The sequence below is a fragment of the Rhinoderma darwinii genome, chromosome 7 (assembly GCF_050947455.1).
Source record: "Rhinoderma darwinii isolate aRhiDar2 chromosome 7, aRhiDar2.hap1, whole genome shotgun sequence".
NCBI classification, from domain to species: Eukaryota; Metazoa; Chordata; class Amphibia; order Anura; family Rhinodermatidae; genus Rhinoderma; species Rhinoderma darwinii.
Genome location: NC_134693.1, coordinates 8,145,358 through 8,169,687, shown reverse-complemented (window position 1 = coordinate 8,169,687; position 24,330 = coordinate 8,145,358). Strand labels below are relative to the sequence as shown.

The window sequence follows — 24,330 nt, the reverse complement described above, 5'->3', positions numbered from 1 at the left end:
TCCAGCTCAGCAGGCAGTTTCACCCGATTGGATTAGATACAGCGGCTCATCAGACAGTATCATGCGTGATAGGCTTAGATACGGCGGCTCATCAGACAGTATCATGCGTGATAGGCTTAGATACAGCGGCTCCTCACATCAGGGACTGTCTCTGGAGATTGTTTTATAATGACATTTAGTAACTGTACATGATGGGGGTTATAGTGATGGGGCATCACCACAGTTGGGGGTCTCACTTTTATGTGAGAGAGTTCCACCTGCAGAATTACAGAATGCCGGTTGACCTCATTAGACGTCTATGGAGGTCATTGTATTTAGTGATCGCCCCCCAGTCCTCCGTGGCGGATCACCAGGCTAGGGGGGCTCTTGGCAAAGTCGGGGTCCGTGCCGCCCCCGCAGGATTATCACTCAGGTCTTTGGTAATATCAGATGTTCGGTGCATTTCTCTATATTGCTCGTTGGAGAAGACATTATATCCTGTATTTGTGTCATTAATCCTGTAGGAGACCGGTAGGGAGCGGAGGGGATGTCTGCACCGACTTTGGGTTGGAGCCAAGTCCTTGCACAGCAGCTAATTACACAGAAGGAGATTGGAAGGATCTCATTAGTAAATGAGAAAGAAACTAATTGTAAGCGATGTGTGTGGAAGCCGCAGTATAAGAGATCTCTATATATTTACATTCCCGCTTATGTTGTGGAGCACAAAGGCCGCTGCTGGTGCAGAACATCGCAGGCTGAAGAGCTGACAATCACTCTAGGTGGAGGCCCCATCACATATCATTGGTACCACAGCACCTTTAATGATTAGAAACATGGCTTTCGTCTAAGAACAGCGCCACACCTGTCCACAGCTTATGTCTGGTATTGCAGCTCAGCCTCATTCACTCTAATGGAGTTGAACTGCAATTCCAGACACAACCCATGGACTGGTGTGGCGCTGTTTCTGGAAAAAAGCAGCCATGTGTTTCTAAATGTTTGCAATGTAACACTAAATTGGGCAGGATCATTGATTCTCATTCTACCATTAATTTAAGGAACTATCCCAGTCCCTATTAATATTAATACAAACATTGTAATAAACCTTCCTCAGTGGCATAGTAAATGTATTATATTAGATTACGATTCTTGGGTTTTGTTTTACACCTTTTTTTATGCTGGTTATTCCTCCCATCATGCCTCTCTCTATCCTGGGAGGAGCTTGTGCTCAATGTCGCCCCCTGCTGTACAATACACTGCTCTGAGCATGCTTCTACATGTCCATACCCCACAGACCCATATCTAGGACATGAAGGGCTCTGTGCTTGTTTGTACTCCACCCCGTCCCATTCTTTGCAGGAGAGAAGGGCACCATGACCCTCTTCTTCCCAAAATCACATAGCACCCCCATGGGGATCGGAGCTGATCTGGGGCACCCCGTCCCCTAGTGTGCCATGTGCTGCCTCTATGATACATTGACTATAGCTATGGGGCCTTACTATAATTTATCTGTTAGATTATATATTCACATTGGGAGCCCGCGTCTTTGGGTATGCGGCATATTTGGGATTTTACATTTCTAGGTTGGTTTTCGGTATTGACTTCATCATTTATATCACCTGCGCTCTTCGGTTAATGTGCATGTTACCAGCATTGGGTCAATTACATCCCTCATTGAATTGTGACACCTAAAGTGCCTGATGGCAGATGTATATCCGGGAGGTGGGAGATCCGGGAGGTGGGAGTGAGCCCGGACTGAAGGGTCGTACATAAGTCATCATTCACCGCCGCGGTACAAAGATCTACATTATACTCTTATTCTCATTATTCTTTTTAATGCAAATGTTACGGGAAATGTTGCGCTAGGAAACGTTTTCTCTGCATTTACCGGATTTTACCTTTCTACCTGTATATACTGCCACCTACAGGCCACAGCTTGTATGACAGGCGCTATATCGCAAACTGTTGCACAGAATTCCATTGAGTGTTGAATTGATCAGGTCCAGTCATTTGATTGAGAAGAGTAATTAATGTTGTGGCCTGTCTTCCAGAATGTAATGGATGTGAGAAACATTCCTGTATTTATTTATTCTGTATTCGTGGTTTAATCCGTCTCATTTAAAGGCCCCCCATTGCATTTGTTCCCGTTCCCATGACACTGACCCTGTTACATTAAGACTTGTCCTCACTAACATCACCACTTGAGTGGACAGGTCACTGCCCCCAGAGGATCAGCTCACTCCTCTCCTAAAATACTCTGTGCTGCTGGGCACGCTGCTCCTTCCGCTATGAAACGCTCAGTCTGTGATCTACGAACATCTTTACACGGCCTCCCAATACCACAGCTCTTACAAGGGTAGCCATCCAGCTTTCTGAGAGTGCCGAATGGCAGATCTGACTAGTTATTCAATAGAACACGAGCAGCGGAAATATCACTGCATTCTTACAGAATTATCGTTTAAGACTCCTGGAGCCTGACCACGCATGGCAGATCCACCGTACCATACAGTGATATATACCTTGGTTACATATTGCTCCTAGCTAGGAAGATCTGCCATTCAGGATTCTCAGAAAGCTGGATGACCACTCTGACAACTATAATAGCAACCGTGTTGGTTGAATTGTAACACATCTTTCCCAGAAACAGATATAAGTAGCAGAATTGTCCCCATCGTGGGAGATTTAATAGCCGCTTCCCTGTAAAACATTTGCGTTGTGAAGTAAAACGATAAGAAGCCGGAGTAATTCTGATGCAGAATTTGCAGGGTGAGGACTTGGCTGCGGCACCGACATCTCCATACAATATTTAGTCGTCCCCGTTGCGTGAGTGTGAGAGGGGACAGCGGCTCCTGTAACTTCAGAATTAGGTCACTTTAAGCTCGGCAGTAGAATAATGTGGCCCCCAGTGACTCCACGCGCCTGATATGAAAGTTTGTGCCAGTTTTTATCTGTGAGTTAAAGAGAAGGCTCAAGGCAAAAAACAGAAAACCAACTCAAGAAGTAAAACGATGACACTTTACATCAACTCAAGGAGCTGAGCGAGAGAAGGAGAACCCCATGATGACACATAGAAGAGGGGAACAAACCATCATCACCACCAATTATCATCAATCACAACAATCACCATCATCAATAATCATGAATTATGATCATAACCATCTGCATCAATCATCATCAATCACTCTCATCATCAATCACTCTCATCATCATCAATCACTCTCATCATCATCAATCACTCTCATCATCATCAATCACTCTCATAATCATCAATCACTCTCATCATCATCATCAATCACCGTCATCATCATCAATCACTCTCATTATCATCATCATCATCATCAATCATCACCAATCACTCTTATCATCACCAATCATTATCCTCATCATCATCATCATCAAGCACTCTCATTATCATCATCATCATCATCAATCATCACCAATCACTCTTATCAATCATTATCCTCATCATCATCATCATCATCATCAAGCACTCTCATCATCATCAATCACTCTCATCATCATCAATCACTCTCATCATCATCAATCACTCTCATTATCATGATCAATCACCGTCATCAGCATATATCATCATGATCAATCATCACCAATCACTCTCATCATCACCAGCAATCACAAATCATCATAATTAATCATTAATAATAATATTCTTTATATAGCACCAAGATATTCTGCAGCTTTATTATATCATTAACAATCATCAATCGTCAATTATCTTCACCATAATCAATCATTATTAAAAATCATCATTAATCATCACCAACTACCATTATTATCAATTATCACAACCAATAATCATTAATCACTCTCATCATCATCATTAATCACACTCATCATGAGCATTACCAATCAGAAATGGGGTGAGAGGTATTTGCTCTAGACATTGGCAGTGGACGGCGGGTGACCCAGCTCAGACAGGAGGGAAGCGCCGGGCTTGTATAGTTCCTGTTGTCAGTATACACTTATTTTATAGATATTATATCATTCACATAATACAGAATGAGTAACATTATAAGTAAATAATAAATATTTTTTTGGAGGACCTGTCCTGTCCTGTATTACACAGACAACACACTGATATGAAAGGACACTGTGTAATGCTTTGTTTCTCCTGCGGTGGCGCTGTAGGGAAACTGAACACTTACTGCCAGGTTACCCCACAGATCACAGCTGATCACTGGGGGTCCAGCAGGGGGACACTGAGTACTGAGCTTATTTTCTGGCGACCCTTCTAACAAAAAGGGTTTGTCCAAAGCGGAGAGCCCCTTTAAATACTTCACATGCTTTTTTCTAATTTGTGGGCATGTGGTTCAGTGTAAATCCGTCTCTGTGTCACCATTTCATGTGGTTAAGTAGTAATGTATTTGCATGTATTTTCTGCGTGGAGAAGCATCCTCATCATAATCCCGGCTACATAATAGTCAGTAGTCCCTAATGAAGTTTCCACCCATCCCCCCCATATTTACATATTCTCACCTGACTACTATGTGAAGATGTCACCTGTATAAGCGGCCACATTGTCCACAGAAGGTAATTATAATGATGGGGGAGCGCGGTGAGGTCAGCGGAGCTAATAACGCAGGAGACGAGGTGTTAGATATGCAACAGGCGGCATATAAGACATGTAGGGGGCTGAGCTACGGGGGTCATTTATTCTGACAGATGAGATAATGAGATTCATACGGGGGGATTTTCTGTCACTTTGGTCTAATACAGAACTGGAAGGTAGAAACAAATCTCAGCGGAAGCTTAAAGGAAAAGTCCAGTCACCACATAATGTTACATAGGGCAGAATTTAAAATGGGCCCCACCCCCACTGATAGCTCAGACCAACGTCCACTATTCCGTTTTGTTTAAAAAAATTCTGCGCTAATTAATTTCACAATATACAGTATCTGTATAGAGGAGTGCAGAACCCCTGACATAAATTATATAATTCTGGCTGCAGGGAACCACCACTAGGGGGAGCTAAATTACATATTTCTGGCTGCATACAGCCACCTCTAGGGGGCGCTAATTGATACAATTCTGGCTGCACACAGCCACCACTAGGGGGAGCTAAATTATATATTTCTGGCTGCATACAGCCACCTCTAGGGGGTGCTAATTGTTACAATTCTGGCTGCACACAGCCACCACTAGGGGGAGCTAAATTATATAATTCTGGACGAACACAGCCAACACTAGGGGGAGCTAAATTATATAATTCTGGCTGCACACAGCCATCACTAGGGGGCACTAAATGATATAATTCTGGATGAACACAGCCATCACTAGGTGGAGCAAAATTATATAATTCCTACTGCACACAGCCACCACTAGGGGGAACTCACTCCACATGGGGTAACAACTGTATATTTCTGTGTACAGTGAGCTCCCCCTGGTGGTGGCAGCATGTAGGCACTAGCAGGAAAAGCCATTCAGTTCCAAGCCCCCTCCCACCATTAACGCCATAACATTTGCATGCCTCCCATAGAGCTTCATGTAGCGTCCGCTCCCACGGTGGGCCACCGTTCCATCCATCTTATCCCCACCGCTGACATGAGCATTTTAAAGCGCCCTCATTGGGGGGTTCCAGCTGTTGCACCTCCACCGACCTATTCTTTACCTTAAAGCCTAACCCCACTCACAGTGCAAAAATTCATCTGTAATTGCAGTTCCTCCTTTTCTACAGGTCTTGGAATCTGAGATATATGGAGCTGTTTGCAGGGCCCCCACACTATAGAGCTGTGTTAATCGTCACAGTGTTGCACTTCTTGACCCTTTAGTGTCTGTATCAATTCTCACATGATATCAGTGGCGTAACTACCGCTGTAGTAGCCATAGCGGCTGCTACGGGGCCCGCAGCATGAGGGGGCCCGTGCCGTCCGCCGGTGTTATCCACAGGGGGGCTGTATACTGTTATCTATAGGGGGCTGTATGATGTTATCTACAGGGGGGGGCTGTATGATGTTATCTACAGGGGGGGGCTGTAAGGCGTTATCTACAGGGGGGGCTGTAAGGCGTTATCTACAGGGGGGCTGTATGGTGTTATTTATAGGGGGCTGTATGGCGTTATCTACAGGGGGACTGTATGGCGTTATCTACAGGGGGCTGTATGGTGCTATCTACAGGGGGGCTGTATGGCGTTATCTACAGGGGGGCTGTATGGCGTTATGTACAGGGGGGCTGTATGGCGTTATCTACAGGGGGCTGTATGGTGCTATCTATAGGGGGCGCTGTGTGGTGGAATCTACAGGGAGGCACTATCTACAAAGGGGGGGTTGTGTGATACCCAGGGAAGTGGGGTCCCCAGTCAAAAGTTTGCTATGGGGCCCAGTCTTTCCTAGTTACGCCTATGCACTATAAGCGGCATCACTGAGGCACGAGGCACAAGGTGTCTCTATGAGGTATTTCAGTTATATACAGGGTTAGAAAGGGCATATATATATATATACATATATATCATAAATTAAAGGCAGGTGCAGGACTCTCGCTCAGCGCCCTCTGTCGGTGCTTCGTCATGCCTGCGCCGTGAATCACAATGACACATTTCTGTGGGATAATTAACATTTTTGCTCTTCGATGACATTTCCTCACGGAAACTTCTAAGTATCAATTACCTGACAGTAAACATTCACTTTATACATTAACATACCGCTGAAGGTTTTCATCCAGGAACATTTTTATTTTATTCCGCAACTTTTTTGTGTGGAATTCCATTCATCAGAGTCACATGAATGAAGCCTCACCTTGTAATCAGCGAGAGATCCCTTAAAATAATTACTGCTGTGTTTAGCCTATTATTAAAGGGTTAATACTGGGGGTCTTCTGTTCAGGATCCTCATCTCTTGGGCAGAGTGGAGAGCGGTTACATAGAGCGTCTCTCTCTCTCTTTGGAGGACCAGGACAGTCTTGTATTACACATTGATATGAATGGACACTGTGTAATACTTCATTTCACCTGTGGTGGCGCTGCAGGGAAACTAAACACTTACTGACAGGGATTACAGCTGATCACTGGAAGTCCCAACAGGAGGAGACTTTGTGATTTGCTTATTGTCAAGGGACCCTTTCAACAATTCGGAGAACCCCTTTAATCTGAGTTCATATCACGTTAATGTCTCACACAATCATTGAAACGGTAGAAAAATATTTTCCTGGAGAAATTAATGGGAGAATTTGTCAAAGTCCTAGAGACCCGGTCAAAATCTGCAGCCGTAGAGCGTAATGCGGGAACGTTGACAGAATAATGAGCCGGCTCCGTCCTGTGCCCATCGATGCCCTGATCGGCCGGTGTCACCACATGGAGACTTGCAGGTTTTGACGCATTGATTTGAGTTCTTGCTTATCTGAATAACGGATTTGGCGACTTGTCTGCTGAATATTCATTGTTTAATTCTGGGCAGAACCTTGAAATCCATAATTTACTAGATACAATATGCTGAGTCCTAAGAAGAAAGCCAAAATGTAAGAATAAAACGCGTTTTCTTGGGTTTTCTCCTGTTTTAAGAAAAGCAGAAAAGAATTTGCCAAATAATGAAACTTCTATTATACATTGTAATTTATTGTAAGATGTACGATCATTTAAAGGGGAAGTCCACCATAAAGTCATCTTCCAACATGTTCAATTTTCATATCTAAAGCTGTTATTGGTGCAATCTATGATACCCCCATAGATTCTCTATTTTATGGGGTCCACAGCCCCTTCTATGAAACACCAAATACCCTCCAGAGATAGAGATTTACATGACTAAAACCAACAGTGTAAATTGCTTTGCGGACCCCCACCTGTAACATATTCTGATCTGTGGTGTGTAAGATGATTTTATGGTGACTTCCCCTTTAAAGCGTGACTTCATCAGGGGTCATATTTCCGGTGCAGACTCCTGGGTTGTTTATGGCGACGCTGTTCAGTAGTAATGCGGCTTTAATGCAGGAGTCCAGGATTGTAAGAATTCGAGCGGTAGGAGAAGATGTTGACTGCCCAGTCCTAATAGTGATAAAACGCAGTAAATCTCCGATAATCCGGAATACAAGGGGCAGCAAAGACTACAAACTGTTGGAATAGGATAATATGGATTCTGTCGTTATTACCCAGCATCCCCTGTGCTTTTAACTTCTGAGTTTCATATTCTCATTATTCAGGTTTATTACATTTTATCATATGTGAAATTATCAGGGAATTCTACTTTAATGGTGTTCTCCGCTCCGGACAAACCCTACTTGTTAGAAGGGTCACTTGATAATAAGCTGATCACAATGTGTCCCTCTGCTGGATCCCCACAGCGATCAACTGTGATCTGTGGGGAAACCTGTCAATAAGTGCTCAGTTTCCCTGCAGTGCCCCCCCCCCACAGGAGAAATGAGGTATTACACAATGTCCATACATATCAATGTGTTGTCTGTGTAATACAGGACGGGTCCTCCAGAGAGAGAGAGACGCTCTATGTAACCGCTCTCCACCCTGACCAAGAGATGAGGATCCTGAACAGAGGCCCCCCCCCCTCTATTAACAGGAATTCCCTAATAGGGGGTATGGAAATTGGTTTGATAAACTGGACAATTCCTTTAATTTATCAGTTGTCACTATTGCTCTGTTGACATTATAGAAATGTGCAACAAAAAAACGTGAAACTTTTACAAAGCACTGGGGCCCTTTATTTTGGTAATTAGTAGGGTCCTAGTTCACGGATGCACAACAATTTTTAGGGGTTTTTAGTTTGTATAAGAAAAAGTTCTGTAACTTTCTAATAGACTTTATGTAATATTTTCAAGATCACTGCTTGCTGTTTGTTGATTGAAACCTTCTTGTAAGGGCTGATTCAGACGAACGTGACGTTTTTGCGCACGCAAAAACCGCTGCGTTTTGCGTGCGCAAAAGGCACTTGACAGCTCCGTGTGCCCTGTTCATATGGATGCGCGGCAGGGTGCTTTTCGCGCAGCCGCCATCTTTATGACACTCCGTTTGGATGTTTGTAAGCAGAAAAGCACGTGGTGCTTTTCTGTTTACATTCATTCTTTTACTGTTATTGCGCGAATAACGCTTGTCCCACGGAAGTGCTTCCGTGGGGCATGCGTGATTTTCACGCACCCATTGACTTCAATGGGTGTGTGATGCGCGAAAAACGCCGACACATAGAACATGTCGGGAGTTTTACGCAGCGGACTAACGCACAAAACTCACGGACTGTCTGCACTGCCCCATAGACTTCTCTAGGTCCGCGCGAGCTGTGTGAAAACCACGCGGCCGGCACGGACGCAAAACATGTTCGTCTGAATCCGCCCTTAACCTGACATTATAATCTCCTGCTGACACAGGTGCGTGGTTCGTTTCAAGAGAAAGCTTTCATACACTGTAACAAGCCAGCACCTGATATCACAAACCATACCATATCTAAAGGTGGAGTTCCCCTTTAATTATCCCTCATTTAGGATCATGTCTACAGTTACATTTCTGGCAAAAAATGTGTGTAATGTGGAATTGAATATTTTAGATTTTACTTTACGGACTCCAAAGACAGTCAACTTTATATCAGTCCACAAATAATCATGTGCAGCATTTGCTTTTGAAGAATTCAGTTCTGGATTTTTTTTCTGTCATTTTTTAGATTCTTCACCATCATCACGCTGTACATGAAATCTCCTACATAGCGAAGGACATTACAGACCACCGGGCGTTTGGATACGTGTGCGGGAAGGAGGGAAACCACAGATTTGTGGCAATTAAATCCGCCCAGGCAGTAAGTATATACTCTTTTTTTTTTTATTTAAAGGTACAGAGCATTCATTTATATTGCTCGAACTTCTTATATCGGGTTTTCTAGAAGTTTCAGTTTAAAGGGTAACTAAACTTTTAATAGCGACATGTCAAAAGTATGATCGGTGGGGGTCTGAGCACTGAGACCCCCTGCCGATTGCCAAAACGAAGCAGCAGAAGCCTTTCCCCGGATCGCTGTACAGGCTCAATAGAAAGTCTATGGGTCCATACATCGCTCGCTCGGCATTCTGAGAAATGTCGAACAGAAATGAAGCGGCACCGCGATCACCCGAGCGCTTCTACCACTTTGTTTGAGCGATCAGTAGGGGTTTCAGTTGTCGGACCCCCACCGATCAAAACTTCTGACATGTCAAAAGTTTTTTATAAGTTTACTTACCCCTTTAAAGGTGTTCTCGGCTTTGGACAATCCCTGTTCGCTAGGAGGGTCCCTTGACAATAAGATGATCACAGTGTGCCCACCAGCGATCATGTAAATCGAGGACACTCGGCCGTGCCCTCAAATTATTTGGTAAAAATGGTTACATTTAGCTATTGTGTTGATAAGTGGAGAGATCGGGATTCATGTTGATACAATCCTTTCCTTTATAGGTGGCTCTTAGATTCCACACTTGTGTATTATGAGGAGTGAGGACCATTATTATAATTTCCCATGTTCCCCTGTGTTTGATTCGTGCTACATCAGTGTCATTTATCAATGGTCTAGGAAGGTTTAGGCCGGGTTCCCACGGGTCGGATATACTGCGTAAAAACTATGCAGCGTATCCGACCTGGAACCCGCAGTACATTCTGAAAAACCGCACTAAGTTTATACACCGCGGACGTTGCCATGGTGATGTGTCCCTCCTTTGACGTCCGGTCCGGTCTCCCTGGATGACGCTGCAGCCCATATGACCGCTGCAGCCTGTGATTGGCTGCAGCGGTCACATGGGAAGAAACGTCATCCCAGGAGGCCAACCTGGAGGAAGAAGCAGGAAGTTCTGGGTAAGTATAACTTTTTTTGCATTTTTGTGGCGGTTTCGCATCCCCATCGAATTCAATGGGGGAAACCCGCAACAGAAAATCATCGAAAACGCAGCATAAATTGACGTGGATTTAAATTCCGCACCGCAGGTCAATTTGTTTTCACTGCAGTTTTTTTCCGCAGCGTGGGCATGAGATTTTCCAAATCTCATCCAATTTGCGGCTACTGTAAATGCTGCGGAACTTCCGAAAAGGATTTTGAATTTCCGCAGCATTTACCTGCGATCCCGGCCTTATAATCAGCATGCAAAGGGGGTGTTGGTATCGAGAAAGGCGCAGGTGACGTCTATACAGATACAACGCTCTACATCCCGCTTAGGAATCAGCTCCACATCTTATCGCCCAATATCTAAACATGAGCCACGGCGGCCGCAGGACGGGATTTATCATCGGACCACGGACAATATCTCTTCCCTTCACCCGCCGTTGATTAATAACCCTCCGGCTTTACTGACATTTTCCAACGAAATGTAGGCGGTTGGCGAGCACCTGGTGTTCGCTCCGAGTCAGACATTATTTAAGAAACATTTTGCTGTTGTCGCTGTCAGGGATTAAATACATGGAATTCTTGCGGAAAAACTAATTTCCAGTCTTGTCCTTCAATTTCAGGCAGAGCCGGTCATTTTGGATTTGCGAGATTTGTTCCAGCTTATCTATGAACTGAAACAAAGAGAGGAAATGGAGAAGAAAGCACAAAAAGATAAACAGTGTGAACAGGCAGTATATCAGGTACCGCGCCCGCACAGCGCTGGGTCCAGTTCTATCAGCCGCCAGGCTTGACAAGTGTCCTGTTGTATCCGCTGGAATATTAGAGAAATTAGCCTTGAGACGTGATCGCTCATTCATTCATACAAGTGTAGAAAATGATCCGGTGAAAGAAGTAATAGAGTCTCTAGTGGTGGCAAAACTACAACTCCCAGCATGTTGGCAGTTGTAGTTTTCCAACCGCTGGAGAGTCACAGGTTGGAGATCCCTGCATTAGATAAAGGCTTGATCAAGTATGTTTATGATTATGTAGACAGGACAAAGGTCAAACAATTCCTACAAATGCAGCAGAGTTGAGTTGGTCATTTTAACATAGCTAAGATTGCCATTCAGAAAAAAAGTTTGCCATATTGTATGTTATCCTTGGTATTCCATAGGACTGCAGGTAAACCTACTGCGGGGGTTGTTTAGGATTAGAAAAACATGGCTGCTCTCTTCCTAAAACAGTGCCACACCTGTCCACAGGTTTTATGTGGTATTGCAGCTCAACCCTGTTTACTTCAATAGAGCTGAGCTGCAATACCAGACACAACCCATGGACAGGGGTGGGGCTATTTTGGAAAGAAAGCAGCCATGTTTTTTATTTATGGACAACCCATTTAAAGGGGTTGTCCACTGATGGAAGACCCTTCTCTAAAGCTAGCCCCAGCTGACTCCTAAAAAGCCGGTCATACATTTTCCCTGCAGCTCCCATTGTAGGGAAAATGTTGTATTACATGTTTGGCCATTCAATATATAGAAGGGTCATATCCACCAGAGCAGGTGCAACTCAAACTTATCGACTCCAAACTCTCGAGCAGGATTTTATGATGTCCATATTCCCTAATAAGATATATAGATAGGGTCTCAGCGAGTTATCATGGTGCATAGAAGAAGCATTCCCATAATAAAATCAGCTCTGCTACATCTGTCCTGAAAAATCCAACCCAGCCACTTCATTTATTTCCCACAGAAGTATTGGCTGGATTTTCTGCTGTGGACTGACAGCACCTTATGGGAACATGTTTGCCTGTTCCTCTCGAAAATAACCAGCTCATATGATACTTATCTTATGTCTATTACAAGCATTACACATTAATACACATAAACGAAAAACATGTTCAGTCCTTTCCCATGTACAATCAGTTATTTATCAGAATAATAGCACTTTGTATGTTTTATGGTACCGCAATGGGATCCAACGGCACCCTTTGTATGTTAATGTACAGTAATGGGCACTTTCTTTGTTCAAATGTAAAATCTCATAAGGTAGAGTAAACTCTTTTTATATTAATGCATTTCCATGGGACTAAAGTATTTCCAGCTTTGTCTTTCCTTGTTTTCACTCTCGTTTGCTTTATATGTCTGTTCCTCTTCTTTTCTTCCGCTTGCCTTGCTTCAGACAATTTTGGAAGAAGATGTAGAAGATCCTGTTTACCAGGTAACCTCTTCTGGTGGAAAAAAAAATTACAATCTGGTGTAAATAAATGTGTGAAGTGGAGATAATGAGATACACAGTTAAGGTTTATTAAACGATCATAAAAAGGATATATAATTCCTATTCACCAAAACTAAAACCAATTATGTTACTGTCTTTCCCATTCTGTGATATACTGTTTAATCTTATTTTAGTGCCCAGTTATTTAAAAAGGAATTGAATATTATTCAAATCCAGATTAAAGTGTTCAATTTTTAGTATGCCGTTAAGGGTAGAGATTGGGATTTTTATGAGATGGGCCTTTGGGTATAGGTCGGAGTTGTGTTATGTTGTAGCAAATTGTTTGCTTTTTCCTGACTCCATCAGGCGCTATAATTAGTAGTTATTCACCGGAAATATCATACATTTATGAGATCTGAATGAACACAGCAGATTCATAACCAGAGGGAGGAGCATACTTGGCCCTCCCACAACCCCCAATAAAAGTGGAATAACCCTCATAGTAATAATAACCACTCAAAATTATACTTATGTTAAATTAAAACATTTTTCCTTCTTTTTATGGTCTTTTCCATATTGATGTCATAGCCACGCCCGCCATGGCATCATGTAAATTGTTTCAGACTAGGCCACACCCTCAAATGATTCAATTGTAAAAAAAATTGTTACATTCATGTTACAGATAGAGTCCCTCACAACAATATATAAATAAAGAAGTAACACCCCAGAACATGTGCCCAAGCTATTCACCTCCAAATTGTACTGAAAGTTAAAGAGGTTTTCTAGGACTGTAATATTGATGAAATCTGATCAGTGAGGGTCCAGTCTCCGACACCCCTGCCGATCAGCTAAATAAAGGGGCCGCAGCATAAAATGGGGAGAGATCCTCCAGCTCACCTGGCACAAGGCATGTGTGTCGTTGATATCGCACGGAATCTCGTGTCGGCACACGATGGGTGAAGGTAGACAAAGGCAGGGGGTTGAGACCAGCGATGAAGAGAGGTAAAACGGAAACTTATTCCAAGTTTACTATTGTCGATTAAAAAGGTCCATAGGTATGAAGTCCTTGGTGTGCAGAAAACGTGTTAAACGTCCTTAGTCATGGCCATGACTAAGGACGTTTAACACGTTCGAAACGCGTAGGCTCCACGACTGGATTGACATACACCTTTTCTGCACACCAAGAACTTCATACCTATGGACCTTTTTAATCGACAATAGTAAACTTGGAATAAGTTTCCGTTTTACCTCTCTTCATCGCTGGTCTCAACCCCCTGCCTTTGTCTACGGGCCACAGCATACTTTTGGTAGCGGCTGGGGGTGCAACTCCCTGGAACTCAGACCCGTCCAAGTAAATGTGACTGAGGTGCAATACCAGGTTCAGCCACAACTAAATGTGCGGCGCTGTGCATGGATAAAAAATGAAGGATGAGCGGCTTTCGCTGTAGCGTCTTCATTCATCTGATTGGTGGGACCTTCAAATTATATGAAAATGATAAAAAAAATATAAAAAGTATCAGTAAGTTTGGCAGCATCTATCCCACCTACCACAATATAGGTCAATCAGAGGAAGTCATGATCAGTTGAGGCGCCTCGCTCTGAGCCTGCGGTTTGCCTTTGTAGGATCAGATTTTCCGCTGTATGAGGCTCACGGCCGAGCGTCAGTCACATTGTTTTACTATTAATCCAGAATTAAGAAGCTCAGTGAGCCAAATCAGATTATCCAGATCAATGACGACTGACACAGTGGCAATAAGTTCCTGTAAATCCTTCTACAAAGGCATCAATGTCACATCCCGGCATCATTCCCGCATCTCCTAATCTGGTGGAGTCTATCAGCAATGAAATATCTGCTCGATCAGGACTCCCATCAAATCCTTGTAACATTTCCCAGCTCTCAGGTGCCTCAGTCCGGGGGCTTTTATTAACAGGGTGCATGTGGTTTAAAGGTTGGGTTCACATGGTGCGTTTTTGGCATGCATATTTTTCTTTTTTGGTTGATGAACTCCCATTGGGAGACATAGGAGTTTATCTACCCAAAAAAATTTAAAAAAACAAAAAAAAAGATAAAAATTGCATGGTAAAAATGCAGCAAAAACGCACCATGTGAACCCAGCCAAAGGGCTCGTCTAGTTTTATGTAAATATGAAACGTTTGTATGAAGAAAGTCTTGTGACTTTCTAACCCACTTAGGCATCATTTACACAGTCTATGGGGCAGTGCAGACAGTCCGTGAGTTTTGCGCAGCGTGAGTGCGCTGCGTAAAACTCACGACATGTTCTATATTTCAGCGTTTTTCGCGCATCACGCACCCATTGAAGTCAATGGGTGCGTGAAAACCACGCATGTCACACGGAACTGCGTGATTCGCGCAACAGCTGTCAAACTCTGAATGTAAACAGAAAAGCACCACGTGCTACAAACATCCAAACGGAGTGTCATAATGATGGCGGCTGCGCGAAAATCACGCAGCCGCGCATCATACACTGATGACACACGTAGCTGTTAAGTGCATTTTGCGCACGCAAAACGCTGTGTTTTTTTGCGTGCGCAAAACACACACGCTCGTGTAAATCAGGCCTTAGGCCCACGTTTATTAAGACGGGCGTTTCAGATTCCAGTCCAAAAACAAAGATTGTTGAAGTGAGTTGCGCCAAACTTTTAGAAAGGCGCACACCTCTTAATAAATTTGGCGCATTTTGAACTGTCCTAAATTCAGAAAATGAAATCTACGTTTGCTATGTGCAGGGATAGATTTGCGCCGTGCTTTGCGCTATTTTCCGCTTTAGTATTAATAAAGCTAAAGCTGGCGAGTGCCAAGAAAAAATGCACTTCTGTTTTTAAAAATGGCGTGCGCCATCATTAGCGACTTTTTCAGGCTCGGTTTATGCCATTAACCTGCATAAACTGATTATTTTATGTTGGCCTTTGAGTTTTGGTTCTTCACCATTTTTAAGATCTCTGCTTGTGATCAGTGAATGAAAACAATCATGTTTACATCTGGAATCTCTTCAGACCTAACACTTCTCACAGTTGAAGGTTTTGTTACATTGTATCCAGTCTAGACAAACCTCTGAGCTAAACTATCTAGACTCTAGACTGATACATTTTACCTGCACAGATACATTGCAACAAACTATCAGGACAGGAGACTGATTTGTGCTGCTAATGTACTCCACTCAAAGAGCTGATGTATTTTGCTCACTGACAGCAATCAGAGATCTTGAGATTGGTGAAAAATTGAAACACAAAATATATTAAGCTTTATTTACATAAAACCAGAAAACCCATTTAAATACTAACTTTAATTGTGAAATTTGTATCCCTATATTAACAATCAACCGTCAGAAAAATATCTACAGTGGCTATGAAGCAATACACAATGAATCATGTCATATACTCCAGTCACATCCAGAGCTGCATTAATTATTCGTTTTCTGTTTACTGCCACGCTGTATTACCTTACAACTCACTACTTTGCCTTATGGTGGGAGATGTAGTGTTTACAGCAGGCGGGGTATAGTCGTCTGATGTGAAAAAAAATACATCCTGAGTGCAGGGCATTGTGGGAAATAAGCCAACCACACACATGAGATATAAATACAAGCTCAGCCAACAGCTATTGCTCTCAACTCTGCCGAGCATTTTCATTTCAATAGGGAGAGGACAAGAAGCCGCTGCCATATTGAAATCCAACATCCCACATCCCTCTTTACCCTGACATCTACCACCATGGGCAGTCGGAAGAACCCCATACACATTAGAACGTTCCTGCCAACATTTTATTTAGCCAGTTTTAAATGTGTGCTGGATAGCACAGTATTGGCAGATCTAAGCAACAGCCAAGAGAATTTTGAATGCAGCTTTTGATGTGACTAGAGAAGAAATGATGGAACTCAGCAAAGTATTAACAAAGCTGCTCAACATAACATGTAAATTTAATCTCTAAAATTAAGTTACTCTATTAATGTCTTTATTATGTGCTTTTCATCTTTTATCTTATGTTCCTTTAAATCAGGCAGATGAAACTTTGCTATGTGTCGCTTTTTAAATTCTCGACTTTCTCTCCTATGTATCTGAATTTCCGTCTCTTCTATTTTTCCTGCTGTCATTTGCGCTCTCTCTTCTCTGCTGGATGATGTGTAGTACATAGTGTTTGAAGCTGGCCACGAGTCCATACGTGATCCAGACACTGAGGAAAGCATATACCAGGTACTAAGAACGAGCATTGTCATATAAACTATCACATTATATTCTCATCCAAACCTAACTGATGCCGTATAAAGTGTCAGGCTGCGTGCACATGACCGGTGGTATTTTGTGGCCCATAAACAATAAATCCGTGGTCTGTGAGTCATCAGTGTGTTCACCGCAACCGTTCCGCACATTCCATAAGTTTTCATATTTAGGGCGAGACCGAACCGCAAACACGGACAGAAATAGGATCTGCTGATCGTGTGCATGGGGTCTAAAGGGAATGAATATATGTGTCATCTATACTGTGGTCACCTGTAATCCTTGTATTGTAGTGAAGAAACACAAGAAAGATGATTTTAACGAGCAACTCCAGTCATAAACAATGACATTATAATTATACCTGAATTACATAACATATATTTATAACATACGATGTGTTTTTTCTTCTGAATGTTTTTCCATCGTGCTTAGACTACTATATAAATACTGGCCCCTATATACAAGAATATAACTACTATAATACTGCCCCCTATGTACATGAATATAACTACTATAATACTGCCCCCTATATACAAGAATATAACTACTATAATACTGCCCCTATATACAAGAATATAACTACTATAATACTGACCCCTATGTACAAGAATATAACTACTATAATACTGCCCCTATATACAAGAATATAACTACTATAATACTGCCCCTATATACAAGAATATAACTACTATAATACTGCCCCTATATACAAGAATATAACTACTATAATACTGCCCCTATATACAAGAATATAACTACTATAATACTGCCCCTATATACAAGAATATAACTACTATAATACTGCCCCTATATACAAGAATATAACTACTATAATACTGCCCCCTATATACAAGAATATAACTACTATAATACTGCCCCTATATACAAGAATATAACTACTATAATACTGCCCCTATATACAAGAATATAACTACTATAATACTGCTCCTATATACAAGAATATAACTACTATAATACTCCCTCTATATACAAGAATATATCTACTATAATACTGCCCCTTATATACAAGAATATAACTACTATAATACTGCCCCTTATATACAAGAATATAACTACTATAATACTGCCCCTATATACAAGAATATAACTACTATAATACTGGCCCCTATATACAAGAATATAACTACTATAATACTGCTCCTACATACAAGAATATAACTACTATAATACTGCTTCTATATACAAGACTATAACTACTATAATACTGCTCCTATATACAAGAATATAACTACTATAATAATTCCCCTATATACAAGAATATAACTACTATAATACTGCCCCCTATGTACAAGAATATAACTACTATAAGGGCGGGTTCACACATAGCGGAATTTCACTTAAATTCCGCTGCGGACACTCCGCAGCGTTAATCCGCAGCGGAGCCGTTTCTCCATTGACTTTCACTTTAATTTAGCAGTGTTCGTTTACACGATGCGTACAATTCCGCTGCGGAGCATAGGCTGCGGAGCGGAATTTGGTGTCCGCAGCATGCTCTGTCTGTTGCGGAGCAGTGGCGGACTGGTTGCGGACTCATGGCGGAATTTCTCCATTGACTTCAATGGAGAGTCAAAATTCCGCAATGAAGTCCGCAGATCTTATGTGTGCTGCGGAGCGTATTGTTTTTACTACCATGACATTTCTTCATTCTGGCTGGACCTATGTATTTCTAGGTCTACAGCCAGACTGAGGAAGTCAATGGGGCTCCCGTAATGACGGGAGCGTTGCTAGGAGACGTCTGTAAATAGTCACTGTCCAGGGTGCTGAAAGAGTTACGCGATCGGCAGTAACTGTTTCTGCACCCGGGACAGTGACTACCGATCTCAATATACATGTATCTGTAAAAAAAAATATAAGTTCATACTTACCGAGAACTCCCTGCGTCTGTCTCCAGTCCGGCCTCCCAGGATGACGTTTCAGTGTAAGTGACGGCTGCAGCCAATCACAGGCCAAGCACAGGCTGCAGCGGTCACATGGACTGGAGCGTCATCCAGGGAGGTCGGGCCAGATGCCGAAAGAGGGACGCGTCACCAAGACAACGGGCGGTAAGTATGAAATTCTTTGACTTTCACTAGGGAAAGTGCTGTCCCTTCTCTCTATCCTGCACTGAATAGGGAGAAGAGAAGCACTTTTCCTGCAGTCCGCAGCGGCCAGTCCGCATCAATTTTCTGCACATTTTGTGCAGATCCGCTGCAGAATCTGCAACGCAGATTCTGTGCGGCATTGATGCGGACAGTTGCGGAGGAATTCCGCCATGTGTGGTCATGCCCTAATACTGCCCCTATATACAAGAATATAACTACTATAATACTGCTCCTATATATAAGAATATAACTACTATAATACTGCCCCTATATACAAGAATATAACTACTATAATACTGCTCCTATATACAAGAATATAACTACTATAATACTGCCCCTATATACAAGAATATAACTACTATAATACTGCCCCCTATATACAAGAATATAACTACTATAATACTGCCCCTATATACAAGAATATAACTACTATACTACTGCCCACTATATACAAGAATATAACTACTATAATACTGCCCCCCATATACAAGAATATAACTACTATAATACTACCCCTATATACAAGAATATAACTGCTATAATACTGCCCCTATATACAAGAATATAACTACTATACTACTGCCCACTATATACAAGAATATAACTACTATAATACTGTCCCTATATACAAGAATATAACTACTATAATACTGCCACTATATAGAAGAATATAACTACTATAATACTGCCCCTATATACAAGAATATAACTACTATAATACTGCCCTTATATACCAGAATATAACTACTATAATACTGTCCCTATATACAGGAATATAACTACTATAATACTGCTTCCTATGTACAAGAATATAACTACTATAATACTGCCCCTATATACAAGAATATAACTACTATAATACTGCCCCTATATACAAGAATATAACTACTATAATACTGCTCCTATATACAAGAATATAACTACTATAATACTACCCCTATATACAAGAATATAACTACTATAATACTGCCCCCTATATACAAGAATATAACTACTATAATACTACCCCTATATACAAGAATATAAATACTATAATACTGCTCCTATATACAAGAATATAACTACTATAAGGGCGGGTTCACACATGGCGGAATTTCACTTAAATTCCGCTGCGGACACTCCGCAGCGTTAATCCGCAGCGGAGCCGTTTCTCCATTGACTTTCACTTTAATTTAGCAGTGTTCGTTTACACGATGCGTACAATTCCGCTGCGGAGCATAGGCTGCGGAGCGGAATTTGGTGTCCGCAGCATGCTCTGTCTGTTGCGGAGCAGTGGCGGACTGGTTGCGGACTCATGGCGGAATTTCTCCATTGACTTCAATGGAGAGTCAAAATTCCGCAATGAAGTCCGCAGATCTTATGTGTGCTGCGGAGCGTATTGTTTTTACTACCATGACATTTCTTCATTCTGGCTGGACCTATGTATTTCTAGGTCTACAGCCAGACTGAGGAAGTCAATGGGGCTCCCGTAATGACGGGAGCGTTGCTAGGAGACGTCTGTAAATAGTCACTGTCCAGGGTGCTGAAAGAGTTACGCGATCGGCAGTAACTGTTTCTGCACCCGGGACAGTGACTACCGATCTCAATATACATGTATCTGTAAAAAAAAATATAAGTTCATACTTACCGAGAACTCCCTGCGTCTGTCTCCAGTCCGGCCTCCCAGGATGACGTTTCAGTGTAAGTGACGGCTGCAGCCAATCACAGGCCAAGCACAGGCTGCAGCGGTCACATGGACTGGAGCGTCATCCAGGGAGGTCGGGCCGGATGCCGAAAGAGGGACGCGTCACCAAGACAACGGCCGGTAAGTATGAATTTCTTTGACTTTCACTAGGGAAAGTGCTGTCCCTTCTCTCTATCCTGCACTGAATAGGGAGAAGAGAAGCACTTTTCCTGCAGTCCGCAGCGGCCAGTCCGCATCAATTTTCTGCACATTTTGTGCAGATCCGCTGCAGAATCTGCAACGCAGATTCTGTGCGGCATTGATGCGGACAGTTGCGGAGGAATTCCGCCATGTGTGGTCATGCCCTAACACTGCCCCTTTATACAAGAATATAACTACTATAATACTGCCCCCATATGCAAGAAAATAACTACTATAATACTGCCCCCTATATACAAGAATATAACTACTATAATACTGCCCCTATATACAAGAATATAACTACTATAATACGGCTCCTATATACAAGAATATAACTACTATAATACTACCCCTATATACAAGAATATAACTACCATAATACTGCCCCTATGTACAAGAATATAACTACTATAATACTGCCCCCTATATACAAGAATATAACTACTATAATACTGCCCTCTATATACAAGAATATAACTACTATAATACTGCCTCCTATATACAAGAATATAACTACTATAATACTACCCCTATATACAAGAATATAACTACCATAATACTGCCCCTATGTACAAGAATATAACTACTATAATACTGCCCCCTATATACAAGAATATAACTACTATAATACTGCCCCCTATATACAAGAATATTACTACTATAATACTGTCCCTATATACAGGAATATAACTACTATAATACTGACCCTATATACAAGAATATAACTACTATAATACTGCCCCCTATATACAAGAATATCACTACTATAATACTGCTCCTATATACAAGAATATATCTAATATAATACTGCTTCTATATACAAGAATATAACTACTATAATACTGCTCCTATATACAAGAATATAACTACTATAATACTGCCCCCTATATATAGGAATTTAACTACTATAATACTGCTCCTATATACAAGAATATAACTACTATAATACTACTCCTATATACAAGAATATAACTACTCTAATACTGCTCCCTATATACAAGAATATAACTACTATAGTACTGCTCCCTATATACAAGAATATAACTACTATAATACTGCTCCCCATATACAAGAATATAACTACTATAATACTGCTCCTATATACAAGAATATAACTACTATAATACTGCCCCCTATATACAAGAATATAACTACTATAATACTGCCCCCTATATACAAGAACATAACTACAATAATACTGCCCCCTATATACAAGAATATAACTACTATAATACTGCTCCTATATACAAGAATATAACTACTATAATACTGCCCCCTATATACAAGAATATAACTATTATAATACTGCTCCTATATACAAGAATATAACTACTATAATACTGTCCCTATATACAAGAATATAACTACTATAATACTGCCACTATATAGAAGAATATAACTACTATAATACTGCCCCTATATACAAGAATATAACTACTATAATACTGCCCTTATATACCAGAATATAACTACTATAATACTGTCCCTATATACAGGAATATAACTACTATAATACTGCTTCCTATGTACAAGAATATAACTACTATAATACTGCCCCTATATACAAGAATATAACTACTATAATACTGCCCCTATATACAAGAATATAACTACTATAATACTGCTCCTATATACAAGAATATAACTACTATAATACTACCCCTATATACAAGAATATAACTACTATAATACTGCCCCCTATATACAAGAATATAACTACTATAATACTACCCCTATATACAAGAATATAAATACTATAATACTGCTCCTATATACAAGAATATAACTACTATAACACTGCCCCTATATACAAGAATATAACTACTATAATACTGCCCCCATATACAAGAAAATAACTACTATAATACTGCCCCCTATATACAAGAATATAACTACTATAATACTGCCCCTATATACAAGAATATAACTACTATAATACGGCTCCTATATACAAGAATATAACTACTATAATACTACCCCTATATACAAGAATATAACTACCATAATACTGCCCCTATGTACAAGAATATAACTACTATAATACTGCCCCCTATATACAAGAATATAACTACTATAATACTGCCCCTATATACAAGAATATAACTACTATAATACTGCCCCCTATATACAAGAATATTACTACTATAATACTGTCCCTATATACAGGAATATAACTACTATAATACTGACCCTATATACAAGAATATAACTACTATAATACTGCCCCCTATATACAAGAATATCACTACTATAATACTGCTCCTATATACAAGAATATATCTAATATAATACTGCTTCTATATACAAGAATATAACTACTATAATACTGCTCCTATATACAAGAATATAACTACTATAATACTGCCCCCTATATATAGGAATTTAACTACTATAATACTGCTCCTATATACAAGAATATAACTACTATAATACTACTCCTATATACAAGAATATAACTACTCTAATACTGCTCCCTATATACAAGAATATAACTACTATAGTACTGCTCCCTATATACAAGAATATAACTACTATAATACTGCTCCCCATATACAAGAATATAACTACTATAATACTGCTCCTATATACAAGAATATAACTACTATAATACTGCCCCCTATATACAAGAATATAACTACTATAATACTGCCCCCTATATACAAGAACATAACTACAATAATACTGCCCCCTATATACAAGAATATAACTACTATAATACTGCTCCTATATACAAGAATATAACTACTATAATACTGCCCCCTATATACAAGAATATAACTACTATAATACTGCCCCATATATACAAGAATATAATTACTATGATGCTGCTCTTATATACAAGAATATAACTACTATAATACTGCTCCTATATACAAGAATATAACTACTATAATACTGCCACTATATACAAGAATATAACTACTATAATATTGCCTCCTATATACAAGAATATAACTACTATAAGGGTATGTGCACACACACTAATTACGTCCGTAATTGACGGACGTATTTCGGCCGCAAGTCCCGGACCGAACTCAGTGCAGGGAGCCGGGCTCCTAGCATCATACTTATGTACGATGCTAGGAGTCCCTGTCTCGCTGCAGGACAACTGTCCCATACTGTAATCATGTTTTCAGTACGGGACAGTTGTCCTGCAGCGAGGCAGGGACTC

At 41.0% G+C, this 24,330-nt stretch overlaps 1 protein-coding gene across 7 annotated transcripts in view; it reads left to right on the top strand.

Annotated features, from left to right (window-relative positions):
• Window positions 1-24,330, top strand: part of DAB1 (DAB adaptor protein 1) — a 721,439-nt gene that overhangs the window by 624,008 nt on the left and 73,101 nt on the right. For 6 of the 7 annotated variants that reach the window (XM_075832689.1, XM_075832691.1, XM_075832694.1 and 3 more), the window contains 4 exons: window positions 9,585-9,716; window positions 11,384-11,503; window positions 12,921-12,959; window positions 17,103-17,168. In XM_075832689.1, coding sequence (XP_075688804.1) covers window positions 9,585-9,716; window positions 11,384-11,503; window positions 12,921-12,959; window positions 17,103-17,168 — 357 coding nt within the window. The remainder of the gene's footprint in view (window positions 1-9,584; window positions 9,717-11,383; window positions 11,504-12,920; window positions 12,960-17,102; window positions 17,169-24,330) is intronic. The other variant, XM_075832692.1, reaches the window with a different exon arrangement.